General features: G+C 41.4%; 1 protein-coding gene across 1 annotated transcript; it reads left to right on the top strand.

Moving 5' to 3' along the window:
* Nucleotides 1–2,084: 2,084 nt before the first annotated feature.
* On the top strand, nt 2,085–17,341 carry LOC113019103 (ras-related protein Rab-38). The gene is made up of 4 exons (XM_026162631.1): nt 2,085–2,869; nt 7,724–7,854; nt 13,163–13,312; nt 16,541–17,341. The coding sequence occupies exons 1-4, from the start codon at nt 2,677–2,679 to the stop codon at nt 16,757–16,759; spliced, it is 693 nt and encodes a 230-aa protein (XP_026018416.1). The 5' UTR covers nt 2,085–2,676; the 3' UTR covers nt 16,760–17,341.
* Nucleotides 17,342–17,570: the final 229 nt, after the last annotated feature.

Here is a 17,570-nt window from a genome sequence, read left to right as displayed (position 1 = left end):
AACTGGATTTATGTACTGTAACAGTCTGCTGACGTCATCAAAGTAACGGATAATAAAACACACAAAGACTAATTTTATTTGCACAGTTTAAAGACCAAAAAAAAAAAAAAACCCTGAATATTGAAAAAACTTACAGAAGTTAGTTTCTCTAACAACATTTTGACCAAAAAGTCAAAATGTTTGGTTGTTAGATCGTAATTGTGAGGAAACTAACTGAAAATATGACTTATGGATGAGGAAAAACAAACAATACTGTGAGTATTTTCATTATTATTATTAATAATTTATTTGTTTATTGAAGAATATTGCCACCAGATGGAAGCTGCACACTCACTGCGCTGTCTATGTGCCACTGCGCAGTCACGGAACAGCCTGTGAGAAGCTCCAGCACCTGGGAGTTGTAGTTTTAAGCAATAACAAATAGAACGCCCTCTCTCTCGGTGTGTGTGTGTGTGTGTGTGTGTGTGTGTGTGTGTGTGTGTGTGTGTGTGTGTGTGTGTGTGTGTGTGTGTTACTCATGCTTCTGCTGTGGGGACATAAATAAATAATAAACAAACAATAAAAATAAACCTGTTATAAAGTCAGATATCACTCAGAGAATCCACAATGTAACTCATTCACATGAAATGTTCTCTGTATTACTTTTTTAAATCTGTGCTTAAGCACTTTCACCTAACCCTCACACACTTACACTCCAATGGACATTCAGTATTTTGTCCAACGATACTTCGGCGTGTAGACTAGAGGAGTTGAGGCTCAAACCATGGAGCTTCGAGTTAGCAGGCGACCTGCTGAGCCACAGCAGCTGATTTAAAGAGTGATTGTGCTGCGTGGGTCAGGTGCTTTTTAAATGTGGGCACAGAAAACAAAAGGGAAAATGTGATAGAGGTCTGACTGAAATGTCACAGAGCTGATGTGGGATAGTGAAGACGGGAGTCCTCGTGGCTAGGAGATGTAAACAACAGCTCACCTGCTGACTGTAGAGAGACGCAGCTTGACTGGATAGTTACTCACACACTGCCTTTCTACTCAGTTGGGTGCAAAGTGATTTCTACTGCAAGTCCCATTCATACAGTGTTTTTAATCCATGGCTTTATCCAACATTCACACACACACTCAAACTCTGATTGATGCTTCAGGGGAAACTCGGGGTTCAGTATCTTTCCCAAGAATTCTTCAATGTGACCATCAGTCATCAGGGATCCGCTGACCTTCTGCTTGTTAGATGATCGGCTCTTCCACCCGAGGCACAGCTGACCGGTGATCAAGCAGAATAAACTGAGACAGGCTGAGCCTCCAGTTATCTGGGATCCTTAAACTAACTACCTGCTAAACACAGAAAATACTACAAGTGTTTCCCAAACCTGTGTGACAAATCAGCCCAGTCACCCAATCAGCCCCCAGAAACCCAGAGCTGCTGTCCCATGGTAGACTCCAGTCAGCAGAGGGAGCACAGCATGTTAAGTAACGCACTGGTTTGTGTTTGGCTCGGAGGATTTATAATTTATTTCAAACATGTTTCCGTGCAAAAAAGGATCTAAGTGATCTGCAAGCACAAAAAGAATTCAGCCTGAAGCGACACTAACACAGGAGAACGATGCACCTGTAACCCCGGACTCTGCTGACTTAAAGCCAAACCTACTCATAGAAAACAAAGTCAAGCTGATGAAAACCCTCAGCCCTGGATCTGAAAGTTTCCTCTGCTCACTCCTCGTCTCATACTTTTGCACTGTCCCATCCACCAAGCTTTTAACACACTGCCTGCACCCTGTGAACTTGTTCGCTGTATTTTCTGCTGGTTTACTGAGTCATTTTAAGTAAATAGCACTTCATGTAAAACCACTGAGCTCCCCTGAGCAAAGACCAACAGATAGGGCGAGTACAATGACAGCAGAGGAAACTAAACTTAGACCGAAGAAGGTGTCAGAGTACCTCAGAACTGTTCCTGTTTGTGTGTCCATCCTCTGCACATCACAGCGTTTAATATGCGCGCTGTGCGTTTGAAAAGTACACACACACACACACACACACACACTGGCAGTATGTGGGCGTGACTTTATAAGACAGTGAGCTGCTGTCAGAAACGCAGTTTGTTCTCTGAAGTCGTGGCAGTAGAGCAAACTGCTGCAGAAGCGCGCACAGACCGCAGACTCATCAGATAACAGCGCCTCGTTTTTTCTCGTCCTTATCTCATCAGAGTTTTACGTAAAGCGTGATCTTCTTCTTTTCCATTTCACTGTTTAAATTGTGAAACAGCTCGTGGGTGTTTGGCCGGGACATAGAGCGGCCACGGAGATGTGAGCACCAGCGTCCCGGGACGTCATCGAGGTCAGCAGTCATCAGCTGTGGACTGTTACATGAGATCACTCCTGTGCCGCCTCCCCTTGTGCATCTGCGGCTCTCGGGCACACTCGCTTTCATTTATAACTTTTAACATGAACATTAAGATATGCGCACTTGTTGTCATTTGCGCCTGATCTACTTTAATAGCGCGTTCTGTTTTATTTATTTGCGAAAACCTGTTTTAAAAACCTTATTGCGCTTCAAAGTTGCTCTCGGGGAGTTCTCGATGGTGTTTGTTTTCCTGCGAGAATCCACTATTTAAAAGCGTGACACTCTTCGCAGTTTTTGCACGTCTCGTTCACGCGGAATTCGTAACCGGGGTCTTCAGTAATCATGCAGCGCGAACGCCTGCTCAAAGTTTTGGTGATCGGCGACCTGGGAGTTGGCAAAACGTCCATCATAAAGCGCTACGTCCACCAGGTGTTCTCCCAGCATTACCGGGCCACCATCGGAGTGGACTTCGCACTCAAAGTGCTCAACTGGGACCACAAAACAGTGGTGAGGCTGCAGCTGTGGGACATCGCCGGTACGTGAATCATACTGTTATTGTTTTGTGATTGGAATGACACACCGCTGTTTGGCTTAGATGTACCTGCACAGGTTAATGCTCACTCACTCACCCACTCAAGAAACACTATCACGAAAGGTTTTTAGTAGTAGATGCAGATGACAACTCTCCACTCAACCAAACCCAACGTAAATATCTGGATATTTTTCCAAAACACGTCAGATCCACACCAAATTTTATCGAGCTGTTCCTTTGCGCATGCACCATGTTGCTACAAAGTTGCATGAAAATCGGCTCCTAATGACCTCAGCAAACCAATAAAAAGTTAACTCCACCTTGTGGCGTTGTGTTTTAAAAAAAAAAAGGGGGGGGGGGGGGACTCTGTGTCCCTCAGAATTATGCAAGCTTCAAACGTCCATCGAGGCTCAAAGGTCAAAGCTCTATATCAGTAATGCCAAGTGAACTCTACTGTCAACTCAGCCACATACAAGTACACAGAGAGACGAAAATATGAAGCTCAGGGTCCGTGGTGCACACAAAGTGCAGTTAGAACAAGAAATAGAGACCAGTGCAAGTATGGACAACAAGTAAGGAGGTAATAAACCAGGAGAGTTGGGCTGCATGCATTATCTGTAATATAGCGTTGCTCGACCTACAGCGACTATAGAAAGATGTAACCAGTAATGTGCAACGTATACAGGACCCGCATTTCATAAGGACTTCCTTTACAAATCCTCCGAAGAACCTGTTGCTCCACAGGCATGCAGACAAATAGCACTGAAAACATGACCTTGGCCGAGTTCCCCTTTCACCAGCTGCAACAGCAGACTGATGTTTACTCAGAACTGCATCAGTACTTGTAACCCAATAATACGAGCCCACGAATCTGAAGGCGTACTGCTGCAGTGAAAGCAAAGGGACTGACCATGTCACGTCATCCACCACTGAATAAACATGACATAGAGATAGAGAGAGCAGTGTGAGGGTCATAGTCACGTGCAGCCGTCTTCATCCATAAGCTTGGGGGTCATTTTGGGACAGTCGGGTCAGGATTACTTACAGTAGAGTGTCTTGAACACAGCACACGGCAGGACACACAAGACGTTAGCTGCTGCCGTCGCACCCAAGAAGAGTCTGGTACACAGATTCTTCAACCTGCCAGCTTCCTCACCTCTTCCTGTTCCTCATCATCGTGTGGATGTGAGGAATTTGGCAGGTTAAAGATGTCTAATAGGACTGCACTGGATACGTGCACCTGTTCTGGGTAAATTCTAGGGAAAAAAACATCTTTAGGAAAGTTCAAGACTGTAAACAATGTGTATAAGACAGAGACACAGTTAGAGAGACAAGACCGAGATGGTTTGGACATGTGCAGGAGAGGGACACTGGATATACTGGACGAAGCAGGAGGTCCACAGAGGAGTTTCATGGATGTGATGAAGGAGGATCATTGTAATAGATGAGGATGCAGATTATCTATTGTAACAACAGAAGAAGAAGATGGGTTTTGTTACTTAATCAATAATCTTAGAATATTTCCGAACTTGCAGTGTGCATTTTTTTTTGTCCTGCATGATTATCACGCAGTCAAACTCCACTCCTGTGTAAGACACATGCACTGTGTTGCTTTGTGGAAAACTTTCTTTTAAAATGGCACAAATGTCAAAACGTACTCCCGTACAAAGATGCACTCTTTATAAGCAGACGTCTTCCATTCATAATAAGTACAGATATCTTCAACGAGTCCCTCAAACACATTTATTAGGTGAATTACATGTTTCACTTCTGGTTCTGCAACATGTCATGTTGTAGATGGTTGAGGGGGAGATAACTGTGTTTACTTCCCCTGTGAATTTAGAGACACTTTCCTCTGACATCAGAAGCATAATGCAGCATAAAAGTAACAGAATCTTAAAGTCAAGTTGAGTAAATTCCCAGAAGCTCGGAGATCACAGAGTGGTCAGTGGTATGCTGCTCCTGGAGCTGTGGCGTATGCCAATGCTGCAAGAGTAAGCCAACATGTGACAGCGTCAGGCATCTGTTAGAAAGTACTTTGTAAAAGTAAAGTACCACTATAATATAAACAAACTCGCTCAAAGTTAAGCAAATGCATCTGTACTGTGCTCAATGCAAGTAAGCAGTAAACCCCAGAACAAACGTGCAGTAATCTGCATTTTCACACTCTTCAGCTGCTTTTTGCTGATGCATCTAACAATTATGTTGCACAATTTGAGAAGTGGCCTTGAAAAAAAAATGTGGTCAGCCATCATTCCTGCAGAGGCACATAACAAGCTCTCTGTATTCAGCTTATAAAACCCTCCCATGTGTCTCTTTAATTGCATGTAATTAGATTTTTTTTGGGAACTCCTTTCTTTCCGGTCTCACTGCTGTCTCCCTCTCACACACACAGACACACAAAGACACACACACTGTGTGTGCTGAGTGACGTGCCAGCTGATAAGAGTTATCATTTAAATGAAAAGGTCCGGCTGAGGCTGTTTTCTAGGCGGACTTTAGCAGCGAGGCAGGTCACGACTTGCTGCTAAACGACAATGAAGCTGCTGCGGTCACACAAACAGCCGGCATGTTGTCCTCACGGTGTGGATGTGGTGACCGTACAGCTGTTCTGTGCTGGCTTTTCTTAATATAGGGAAGCCGGTTGTTCAGGGTCACGAGGAGCATTTTCAAGTCACAAAGTTTTTGCATTTTCCCATTTGAATGTTTTATAGTTACAAATGTCAAGATAAAAAAATGTGAGTTGGTGTACGTTCTTTTTAGGTCAGCCTTCACAGAGTGCTTTTACATAGATGTTCTCTCTGTATAGTCATTTTTTTAAATAAGTTATAATCTCTTCTTTTTGTGTTTTCGTTTCTGATATGGTGACATCACGACTTCCCTCACCCACAAAAAAACATGGTGTTTATTACTTTAACATAGTAGGCGTTGTGTGTGATAGACAGATGTTATTATTGTTGTTGTCTTTGTTTTGTTTTTAGTTGTCATGTTTGCTTTCCATGCTGGTTCCAATCCATAGGAGCCAACAATCAGATGACACCCCCATGATCTAGCATTTTGGCAACAGAAGGAAAGAAAAACTCCCTTTTAACAAGAAGAAATGTCCAGCAGAACCAGACTCAGGGACCGGCGGCCATCTGCTGGGGGTGAGGGGGAAGGCGGGGAAAAGACACGCTGTGGAAGAGATTTAGATATTAATGATAACGCTGATTAAATGCAGAGGGGTGTATGAGCTGCCTGTTGGGTGGAGCTCTCACGTGGTGTTGACTCTGCCTGTCGCATTATACACATAGGATGCAAGAGCGATGTCAGTCTCGTAGGAGCACAACAACAAAAAATAAAAGGATATTACACATGTTCTGGTCTATGTACATAAACTGTTATATACAAAAAATAATGATCATGTGTACATTTACCTTTGAGTGAACACGGTCTCCTGGTTTTTAGATTGCCGGACTTGCTTATTTTAAATTCTGAAAACATTGGTCATTGGTGGTGTTGACCTTTGACCTCATACTATTAGTACTGATCAGATGGTGTGCAGAAAAAAAGGGAAAGGTACCATCTGCTTTTAGGAGACAGTTTGTGTGCTCAGTGTTCGGGCGCATGCGCAGGGTTGTGTGTCTGTGTGTGTCAGATGCTCCACTGCTGATTCACCGGTATATTGGGATCATGTGGAGCAAGTTAGTTTCCAGGATAGAGACTTAAATGTTCACACACATGCTTCTCTTATTTGCAACATTTTTTTAACAATTGTGTGTGTGTCTGTCAGCAGTGAGAAGAACATATGCAGTTCCTGTATACAAAAAAAAAAGTGTCTTATTGTGCTGGGAAACTAGGGCTAAATGTTTGATACTGACAAAGATGTTAGTTATTATTATGAAAAGTGACCAGCTTTGGTATTAATGGTGTGACCCTCAGAAACTGATGTGATCACCCAAGCTATCATCACTTTAGATGGCTTGGTGCTGTGGCGTATGTCAAACTCTGGCTGGTCTGTTGTGCTTTTTTGTCTTCATTGTTGGTTGAGTGAGGTGCTCGTGCTGGGCTTTGAGAAATCCAGCTGGACTACTCTTTGCAGTGGGGGAGACGGGCGCTGGCCTGCTGTGTGGGGTTCCAGTCAACATGAGTCCCGGATCTGCTGTTCCTCGCCTCCTCGAAATGGGGGGTGCTTTGCTGGCTCTCTCCTCCAGGCCTAGTCCTCTCCTTCCCCCGCTTCCTCTGACAACACATCACTCACACAAATAGGACGGGTTGGACCATTCAAGTGGCTTTGCTGGGTGTGGTGTGCGGTCATCTGTTTCTCCCTTTTTAATGACACCATAGTCATTACATCTCACCACACATCACCGTACATGTAGGATCTTTGGAGGCAGGAGCACTACCCAGAGGTAGGTAGGCGGGGCTGCGTGGCAGCGCAGACTGCCTTTCAATTTTACGTAAAACTTAGAGACCAAGGCTTTTAGGGATAAGCATTGATAAGCACGGTCTCTGGCTCATGTCACATTTCTCCCCTCTAGTTTTACTCACTTTCTACCTCTCTGCTAGGTGCGGGTCTGTAACATTGCGATCTCTCAAACTCATTTTTCAAGTATGGTCTGTGTCAAACACACAGTCACTCATATCCTATCATATGCTGCGAACACATAGCAAAATTGTATATTTGTTTATGTACCTCCCTCTGTTTTGTCTTTTTTGGCGCTGTGTGCTTTCTTACAGAAGCAGCGTTGTCTGTTCACCGTTGCTCCCGTTCTTCTCTCCTTTTTTTTCTATTTTTCTGCTTTAAATTTTTTTTTTAAAAAGTCTCGTCTGTAAATTAACATTGGCCTGGGTTTGTCTTCTGTTTTCTTTAAAAAGGGCAGGAACGATATGGCAACATGACCCGTGTGTACTACAGAGAGGCCGTGGGTGCGCTCGTCGTCTTCGACATGACCCGGCTGTCCACGTTTCAGGCCATCCTTAAATGGAAAGGAGACCTGGACTCAAAGGTAAAAAATCAGAGATGAAGGAGGTGGAGAATTGAGAAGAGGAGTGTGGTGGGAATTAGGGCTGCCACAAACGATTATTTTGATAGTCGACTAGTCACCGATTATTTTTGCGATTAGTCGACTAATCAGATCATGCGTCTATTGGACGTAAAACTACAGCTTATTGCACCAGCAGCATCTGCTCTTAGATAACTATCATTAGCTTACAGCTTTAAGTGTTTAAGGTACAGTATGTGCTAACTAAAAATAAAGACAAGATGATAGTTTATTAAAGTTTAACGAAATTTGCAGATTGTCTCGGTGGAGTTTAATAAACTCGGCCGTCTGTTCTTTCCATGTAAAGTATAACAGGACACTGGAGTAAATTCTCTCCCATCTCACACTTCTGTTTAATCAGTTCTCTGTTTGACGTTTATTCAGCTGTGTAAAACTATAACTTTAATCTCAGCCAAACCGATTTACTGAGGAACAAATAAAACACTGAAAAAAGCCAAACAATAACATTTTTAAATTATCTGAGTGCATATCATGTTCAACCTGAGTAGCGAAACACCGCGGGGGGGTTGAAAATGATGTGCTGGGAGTCCGGTGTTCTCACCAGCTCTAGTGACCCTTGAACCCTCTAGCTGTCGAGCTGGTGGGTAACAGACGTCTCTGAAAACGTCGGAGCGCTTTTGCAGATATGTGGTGTCTTGATAAACCGAGCAGATATTTGAAGTTTGCACAGCTACATTCTCGCCTGAAAATATGTTAAAAGTTTATTTTGTGAAGCAGAAAGAATAATAGGGCTTAGGAGTTGACGTCACGTCGCAATGTATTGTGGGAGCGCGGTGCCATTTTCCGGGTCCATAAATCAAAACAAACGCAGTGTGTTGGAACAACGACAACAAGAAACATGCTTAAAAGCAGCTCAAAAGAAAACGGATGGTATAGAGACCTATTACGTCCAGAGTGCATCGCAAATGTGGACCCATATGAAATATGGCAGTGGAATAAAGACCCAGACGACTTACCGCCACTGTCCTACCCCGATATCTTCACATATCTTGTTTGTGGAGTAAGCGCTTACACTGCGAACCAGTTTTGTAATTACAAATCGCTGGAGTGCATCGAGTGTAATGGCCATGGTTCACCCCCTACCACAGTTGATGTTATACATTTATCAATGAACTGCTAAAATCTCGTTGTCATATTATGTGCCCACAATTGTAAAGTTGATGCAAACTACCACATTGATAATCGGGCAAGATATTACAGCCATTTCATAGGCAGGCTTCCCAAAAGTTGTGAGAAAGAATTAGCAAATCGTTACATAGCACGTATGTCTGCAAAGTCACTCCATTCGATGTTTGTTCGCAATTTCTATAACCTCCGAGACCACCAACGATCATATTATTAAGCTATAAAGAGTGATATGAACATATATAGAACTTACCGGAATGAAATTGTCCGGTAAGTTAAGTGATATCTGGACATGGAAGCGAACTGGATACCAGCTCGTCTCACGGCTGCTATCCAGGCTAGATGCCTTCGTTTGGTAAGGTCCGCTATATGAGCTGCCTCATGTTGCTTCCAGGTTGGGAAAGAATAAAAAGACAAACCCTTTTTAAGCTTATTCTCTTGCCGGTTGTGCGATCGAACATTGCAGCTGACCACGCAGCAAGTACGAACCATGGCTGTTGTGTGTGCTTTCGCTCCTTTGTCGCTTGCGCTTTGTTTGGACCGGGAAAATGGCGCATCAGGCCAAAATCCTTTCCACGCCCACCCCCGTGACATCACGCTCCAAAGCCCTATAAGAGTAATATTAAAACTAACTAAACTTGTTAGTTATCTTAGCTAAATTTTATTTTCACAAATGCAAATACAGTAACAAAAAACCTAATTTTAAACATTACTATAATGATGTTTTATGTTACATAAAATTGATTAGTGGATCACTTAACAAAAAGGCTATGAAAACTATTACTATTTGTAGTAATTACAAATTATTTGAATGTATGTAATTCTTTGTATTACACCCCCTGGCATATGTTAATTTTGTTCTGATTGTATACATGTTCTGTATACGGTTTCTTAATAAAGTTTAACATTTAAAAAAAAAAAAAAGAGAAAAAAAAATATATTAAAACTAACTAGCTGCCGCCATTGTTGAAAACTGGAATTGGCTGGGCCGCGCTATGAATTCTGGGATTGTTTGGGCCACGAAGCATACACCCGACCCATCCTTCATAACTGGAGAAATGAAGGACGCATTTTTGGGCCGTGTTTGGGGGAGTCTTCGAATTTGGGCATGCTTCGCCGTGTTGCTGTAACGTAATTGGCCTACAAATGCGGCCTCCGAAGGATGCGGCCGCTAAATTTGGACACAGCTATGAAACCGGACACTGCTTCTTCTTCTTTGGGGTTTAATGGCAGCGGGCATCCCTGGACATGCAGTGCTGCCATCTTCTTTTTCAGTCCATTATTACATTCTTAAATCCTACTACTTATCCCTGCATCTTTTGGGATCTTACAAAGCTTCAAACGACGTGTCGACTATTAAATTAGTCGTAATCGTGACTAATCGACTAATCGTGGCAGCCCTAGTGGGAATAAGGCACGTTGAGTCCACAGGTCATAGTTTTGAGCCATCTTTATTGACCGCGGCTGCAGCTCTCAGCTGTCAGCCGCAGATGCATCACACCACAATACACCACCACTCGCACTTGTTGTAGTCAGCGGGCATGTTTGCGGATGCCACGCAGGTGCGTCCGTCCTCCCTGCATGGCACAGCAAGCCACGCCCCACCACAAGGATTTTGTGAAGGAGGAAATGAGTGCAGTTTAAAAAGTTTTAAGAAATGTATTTCTTTGCTCTGAATAAAAATCTACAAACTTGGGGCTGAGGCAAATAAATTTGCATGAATCAGGGTGAAAAATCTAATATTGTTGTAGGATTGAAGTAAATCAGACTTTCTGAAAAAGTTGGAACATTTTAAAATGTTAATAAAAACAACAGCAAAACAAAGAAAAACCCATGAACCTCTGCTCATATTTACTTCTGAAAAACTCTGCCTCTTTTTTCTACTCAATCATGTGACCAACCTGTTGGCAGCAAACCTAATTAGCTGCAAAATATTCCTTCAGCTCTTCCTTTCTAGTCTTTTGCTGCACACATCCCAACTTTTTCGAGACATGTTGCTGCCACCGGATTCACAATAAGCAAATCTTTTTACACAGCATCCCTACTTTTTGGAATTTGGGTTGTACATAATCTTAATGTAGTTTATTAACCAGAGTCTAGCATAACTAATGGTTTGTTTGGGGGCTCATGCTCAACAGGTTAAACGGACAAGCCCAGATCAAGTCACTAGGCTTTGTTTCCTCTTTCTCTAATAATTAAACATGTGATACTGGAATGCGCACAATCATGCACACTGGAGAGACCTTACTTAAAAAAAGGCACCTTATAGCTTTCACTAGAAGCTTATATTATATGAAAAATAAATAAGAAAAATTTTTTTTTCATGTTTTTCTTTTAACTTAAGATGATAAATCACAGAAGCTTGTTTACTTGCTAGTCTTGGTTCTATTTCACTTTGCAGATTGTAACTGATCTTAGATCAGTGAAAGCAGAGTTAGAGGCAGCACATCAGGTCAAAGTGAAAGACCAACATTTCTCCACAGTATGCATGTGCTTTGTCTCGCAGCTTGAAAACCTCTAGCCATTGTTGGCAGGATACCTATGCCTGTAAAACTGATGCACTGCATATTTCATATTTCAGTGGAACCTAAGCCAAGCAGAGTTGAGCCTGCTTCCAGAGACTGTGGTCAACTGTGCCAACAAGATGTCAACAATTTAAACGATAGATGCAAACAAGCGACAGGAGAAGCTTTATGACAGAGCACTGTCTGAGATAGAAGAGTGGTCACTTTACTTTGGCTTTAATTGATGTCTATTTTTATATTTTACTGAACAATTGCCTGCCTTGTTTGCGTTGGTGGAAAGCCACTGCTTAAAGTTAAATGTTGTGTTTTCATCCTGATTTAGCCAAAAAAAAAAAAAAAAGTGGTTTCTCAATAGTTGTGCATCCCCTTTTCTGTTTTCCTGTTGTTGGTGGTGGAGGTTTTTTTTGTTTTGTTTTTTACCTCACTTTTCCTTGTTTAATTCATTTTGGAAGTACTGTATTCAGGATAGCTAGCCTAGTTTGTGACTCAGCAATGTCAGGGAGAACGCAGCAGGTGGGATAAAGACAGTTGTATTCTACACATATCATTTTGTTACGATATATATGTTTTGATAATATATGTATTCAAGATCTAAAAATAATGGGAAATAAACTTTTGTACATTTTTGTGTGTTCATTTTTTATTTAGTTTTTTCTTGATTTCCTCTAATCCCCAGAATCCCCGTTTGCTAATCTGGGCTATTTTCCAGTTTGGTCATGAGGAAGCAGTCCTCAAATGACCAGCTTACTGTCAGCTTAGTATCAAATGACAGACAGCTGACTGACTGACTGATTTCATTTGCCACTTCAAAGCAGTAGAAGTACTTTACACAAAAGTGAAGTTGTTTTGTTTTCTTTTACACATCCAGCAGTTAAAGAGTTATATTTGGAGGTGTATTTCTTTTTTTAATCTTATTTTTAAAATACTTTTCACTGAAAAAGAAGAGACCTCAATAAAGACATTAAGGAGAAGAAAAACAAGTATAAAACAAAGACCACAAGTCAAGGCTATATATAGTGTGTGCATATGTGTGTTTCCTTGTGAGAAATGTCTCCTTTATTACCGACAGTGTTTTTCCAGCTTGATGCTAACTATGTTCAAAGATCTTCGGTGAGGCTTAGAGCTTCTTCTTAACAAATACAAATTATGCTTTGAGGGCTATAAGATTGACGAAAAGCACATTTGCATACATTACAGCTTAACATTGAAACATTGAGCTGAAACTGTAATGCTCAGCAGGGGCTGCAGACAGAGGCCCATCCCTGCAAGCAATCCGTTTTATATTGTCATCTTACTCTCAGTGCCCTCTGCCTATCAACTATGTAATAGATAGCCAAATCAGTATTTATTTTTTTTATCACTGTATTACAAGCCTGATGCCTCTCTGATATCAATATAGATAAATAAATAGGCATAACATAACAGACAGATGCCATCACTTGATGCTGCTGTATCCCTTCACAAACTGCAGATTACAGTGAAGCACGTCAAATTGAGGCTCATCTACTGGAAGCTTCGACAGGTCTTTGTTGCTTCATCATGAATTACTTTTGTAAATTTTCATTGCATTTCTTTTTCCATCTTCCTCTGGGATTCATTAGGTTGCCCTCAGCAATGGGAGGCCAGTTCCAGCTGTTCTGTTGGCCAACAAATGTGACCAGCGGCATCATGGTTTGTGCCCCAAGCTGCCCAAACTGGAGAACTTCTCCAAAGAGTACGGATTTGTCGACTGGTATGAAACCTCTGCCAAGGCAAGATGAGATTATTTTCTGTTTCTGTCTTCCTGTCAGCATTTAATGGGTGTTAGATTTGGTCACAATAAACAAGCCACACCCCCTGTCTTACTGTAATGCTTATAGTTTAGCATGTGTATATATGTCTGTGTGTATCGCTTCCACAACTGGTGTGCCAATCTTAACAAAACTTTGTATGATTATCATCACATATACAGTTATTATTCTCATTATCATTCTGATGATTATGATCAAGTTTTTTTTAAAAAGAAAGGAAAAAAATGTTTTCTTATATCCCAATTCTTCAGATTTCCATATTCATCACTCGCCTGCAAATCTGATGTCACGTTCTCTGTTTGCATTTGTTTCACATGTCACGATCAGCGTATGTCCCCATTTGTAACTTAACGGTCACCAAAGTTTGTATCCAGGGGAAAATTTTGTTTTTTGACCAATAAATACTGAATGAGAAATTTAAAAAATGTTGTAGGCAGCTAGTAATGTAAGGCTGTAAAAATGTTTATTTCTGCTGCACGCATGTGCATTTTACCATGGGAGTCAATGGGGACCGACTCGCTTTTAGAGGCAGCCTCAAGTGGCCACTAGAGGAACTGCAGCATGTAGCACGCCTGCGATGGCTTCATTTTTTCTTAGCCCTGGTGTCATGAATCAAATGAGTGTTTGGAACCCAAATGGAGGTTGGTTTTAGGTAAAGCTTTATTTTGCATTGTTGAATTTCCACTAGAAAAGTCCACCAGAAACACAAACACGATCCAAAACTTAGTGGAAAATGCGCATAGAGGAAGCTAACAAACGCTGAAACAAAGACTAAGAGGAAGACTGTTATGTATTCGCAAGGGTGACAAGAGGCAGGAGACAGTAATCTAAGACAATGAGACAGAAGGGGAAGTAAAACTAAACACACTCTAGAGACAAGACAACTATTAATATAAAACAAGAAGTGAGAACTGTAACTAAACGGAGAACCACCGACAATTAGAAGAACTTCGCTGTGTTATCCAGGAAACATTCAGAATGAATAAAACTGAGGAATATATTTAATTAATTAAGAAAAAACAAAATACTAAAATACTCTAGAAAATATTAAGCTTAATACGCATGTGCTGCTGTAACAATTGAACAATTGGGATTAAAAAATTATCTATCAACCAAAGAAACAATTCAACCCCAAAGCTTCAAAAGCCCACAGTCTGACCTGGGGTGATGACACCCAGAGGGTACAAGGGTTGAAAACAGTGTTGTCAGCACCGTCTCATTTACATACTGGCCCCTTACAAATATAAAGCATGTCTTCTTCTAGGCTGTTAGAAGAAAAGAAGTTAGGTACATCAGGTTATAGTGAATGCCATGTTCACATAATATCCAGTTATATAAGTTTTCATGATTCAGTCACAGCTGGCTCTCGTAGCTGCCAACTCGCAGAATTCAATTAGTTTGTATCGGCTAAAAGTACCAACAGAAAAACTTGGAATTCAGTTAAATCTTAAAAGGAAAAAATAGTGAGAACACGGCGCTTACTGTGGCTCATCTGTTGATCCAATTTATTTAAATTAAAGGTGGAAGGCTGGAAGCACAGCTTTTCATTCTTCACCTTACAGAACCTTCAAAGCCTCATGTCCTCTTTTTACCCGTTACATAACAGAAACAAGTTGAGACACACACACACACACACACCACCTCAGGAAATGAGGAGCGCTCTAGTAGACTTTAGTGAGTTTCCTTTTTTAGTAGATGTTGTAGACAAAAAGAATATTTGATCAGTTATTTAAAGACGTTAATATTTGAAATATTTCACCTTTACGATGGAAAAATGATTAATATAGATGTTCAGCTGTAGCTGCTCCCATTAAAGATTATCAGAGTTTCAGGTAATGAAGTTTCAGTGTACGTGCCAAAAGCTCAGGATTCAGACAACCGTGAATGCTCCATTTTAATGTTTGTTTACTCTTTTACTCAACATCAGCAATAGCTGAAATCCCTAATACGGTCATCACAGGCACACATAAGCTCCACCCCCTGCTGTTCAAACCCTTTGTTTCCAGTGGGCACCCAATCAGAAAAAAGTTGCCTTAAAGAGACGGTGGTCTGAAAGAGAAAGGAGTTAAATGATTAGAACGAGAAGATCTTTATTGCCATTAAATGAACGAGCATACAGAAATATTTCATCCCCCTACAGTTCACAACACGCACAAGAAAATAGGAATTGCTGCTAAAGGGCTGCAATACAAACTCAAAAAAAGCAAATTGGTAATAAATAATAACAAAATGAGTTGGCATAAGAGGAACAGTGTGGCAACTTGTTAAAGCAATCACATGATTTTGTGTAGACTGATTTAACCCACAATAGTGTTTGTTATGGTAATTGTAGGATTTTGTACTGTTAGAGGGAAAGTTGTGAACAGAGAACGTACTGGGTAAGCGGTATCTCTCGAACTCAAGAAAGCTGCGTTTTAAAAAAAGAAGCCACGTGGTGATGGCTTAAATGAACACGTTCTCTATTGCACATCTTTGCATTGTTTGTTGTTGTTGTTGTTCGGGTCTGCAGGAAGTATATCTGTGTTTTCTTTGTGACTGCTAATGTGTCTCTTCCTTGTTAGATAATCTTTGCTGCACCAAGGCAACTGTAAATCATGCAAAGCAAATTTAGGACAAAATGAAGTTGAAGCTGTGGTTCCCAGTAGGTCACCATTCTATTGAAAATGCACCCTTTTCCAGCTGTTCTGGACTCTGCAGACATGTGCGCAGAGATGCCCAAACCTCCCTGTCCTCAGCCACCTCCTCCAGCTCTTAGAGACAAAGCACTGAGACATTCCCAAGCCGGTCCTGGGGTAGACCTAGGACACCAGTGTGTCCTAAGTCTACCCCGGGACATACAGGAAGTGGCTCACTTAGCTGGCTCCCTTTGACCAAAATGAAATGACCAAGTTCCTAACTCTATCAATAAGCTGAGCCCAGCCACCCTTCAGAGAAAGCTTGTTCCTGCTGCTTGTGTCCATTATCTCTTTCTTTGGGTCATTACCCAGAGCTCTTTTAAATCCAAACAAGACGAGTTTTAGTCATTCGTCCAAGTTTTTCCTGAGTGATTAAGCGCCTAAAGACAACCCTTAAATACTTAAATGGACAATATGGTGGATTTTACTGTTAAGACATTTCTCTATTTCTACCTCCATCGAAACTTCTTCAACCCTTCAGCTTCATCCTATCTCTCTCTCTTTCTCTCCCCAGGACAACACCAACATCGACGCTGCCATCACATGCTTGGTGAAAAGCATCATGTCTGTGGAAGAGGAGAGAGCGCTGGCTGAAGCCACCAGTGGCGCCTGTAAGGGCGATCCAGATGGCAGCGTTCTTGTTCTGCCTCGCTTTGACTACAACACAAAGGAGAAGGGACTCGGTGGATGTTCGGGGTGCCTGTCAATTAAACCGAAACAAGACCAGGACTGAAGGACTGTCTGAACCAAAAGACTGCAGGAACATGCAGAGGATGGTGTGGATGACTCTACTCTCCATCACTTTCTCCTCACTGACCTTTCCTGAGAGAATTTAATAGAATTGATGTTTCTGGGTTTTTGGGGTTTTTTTTTTTTAGATTTTTCAGGAAAAAAAATCCATCTAATATTTTTAACCAAATAATTAAGTTGTTGTGTTTTTATATCGGACTCTGATTCAAAATGAGTTCAGTCATTGCAGCAATCTCTTATTTGGAGAATGTGACCAATAGCACTTTTTATGGCTTTTAAAGGAAATTTGTCAAAATAATGTTTTCCCAAAATTTGTATTTATCTTATCTGCTATTTTTAAGGTTTGTTTTTTTTGTTTGTTTGTTTGTTTGGGGGTTTTTTGCATTGATGCTTCTATTGTAGCAGAGACAGTAGGTTTGTGAAATTTGCAACTTTGTCCAACAAGTGTTTTTTAGTTTTTAGTCTTTAAATTGCTTTGAGTTATGACTGCTTTGTAAGTTACTACTGTTTGCCTTAGAGCAGCGGTCCCCAACCCCCGGGCCTCGGACACGTGAGTCGTTTGGTACCGGGCCGCGAGAGTTGAGGCTCAGGTGTGAAATGTATGGTTTTCAGGGTTTTTATCGGTTTTCAGCGTTATTTTGTTATAGTTTTTATCATTAACTCAGTTTTCCTGGGTCTTTTCAGGTGTGTTATGAATAAATCTTCTTTTTTTCGGTACCGGTACTAGTTTTATTTCGTTGTATTTATCCGCGACACCTTAAAGGCCGGTCCGTGAAAATATTGTCGGGCATAAA

The sequence above is a fragment of the Astatotilapia calliptera genome, chromosome 3, assembly GCF_900246225.1.
Source record: "Astatotilapia calliptera chromosome 3, fAstCal1.2, whole genome shotgun sequence".
Taxonomy (NCBI): domain Eukaryota; kingdom Metazoa; phylum Chordata; class Actinopteri; order Cichliformes; family Cichlidae; genus Astatotilapia; species Astatotilapia calliptera.
The sequence above is the reverse complement of the archived record's forward strand: the minus strand, read 5'-3'. Positions and strand labels throughout refer to the sequence as shown.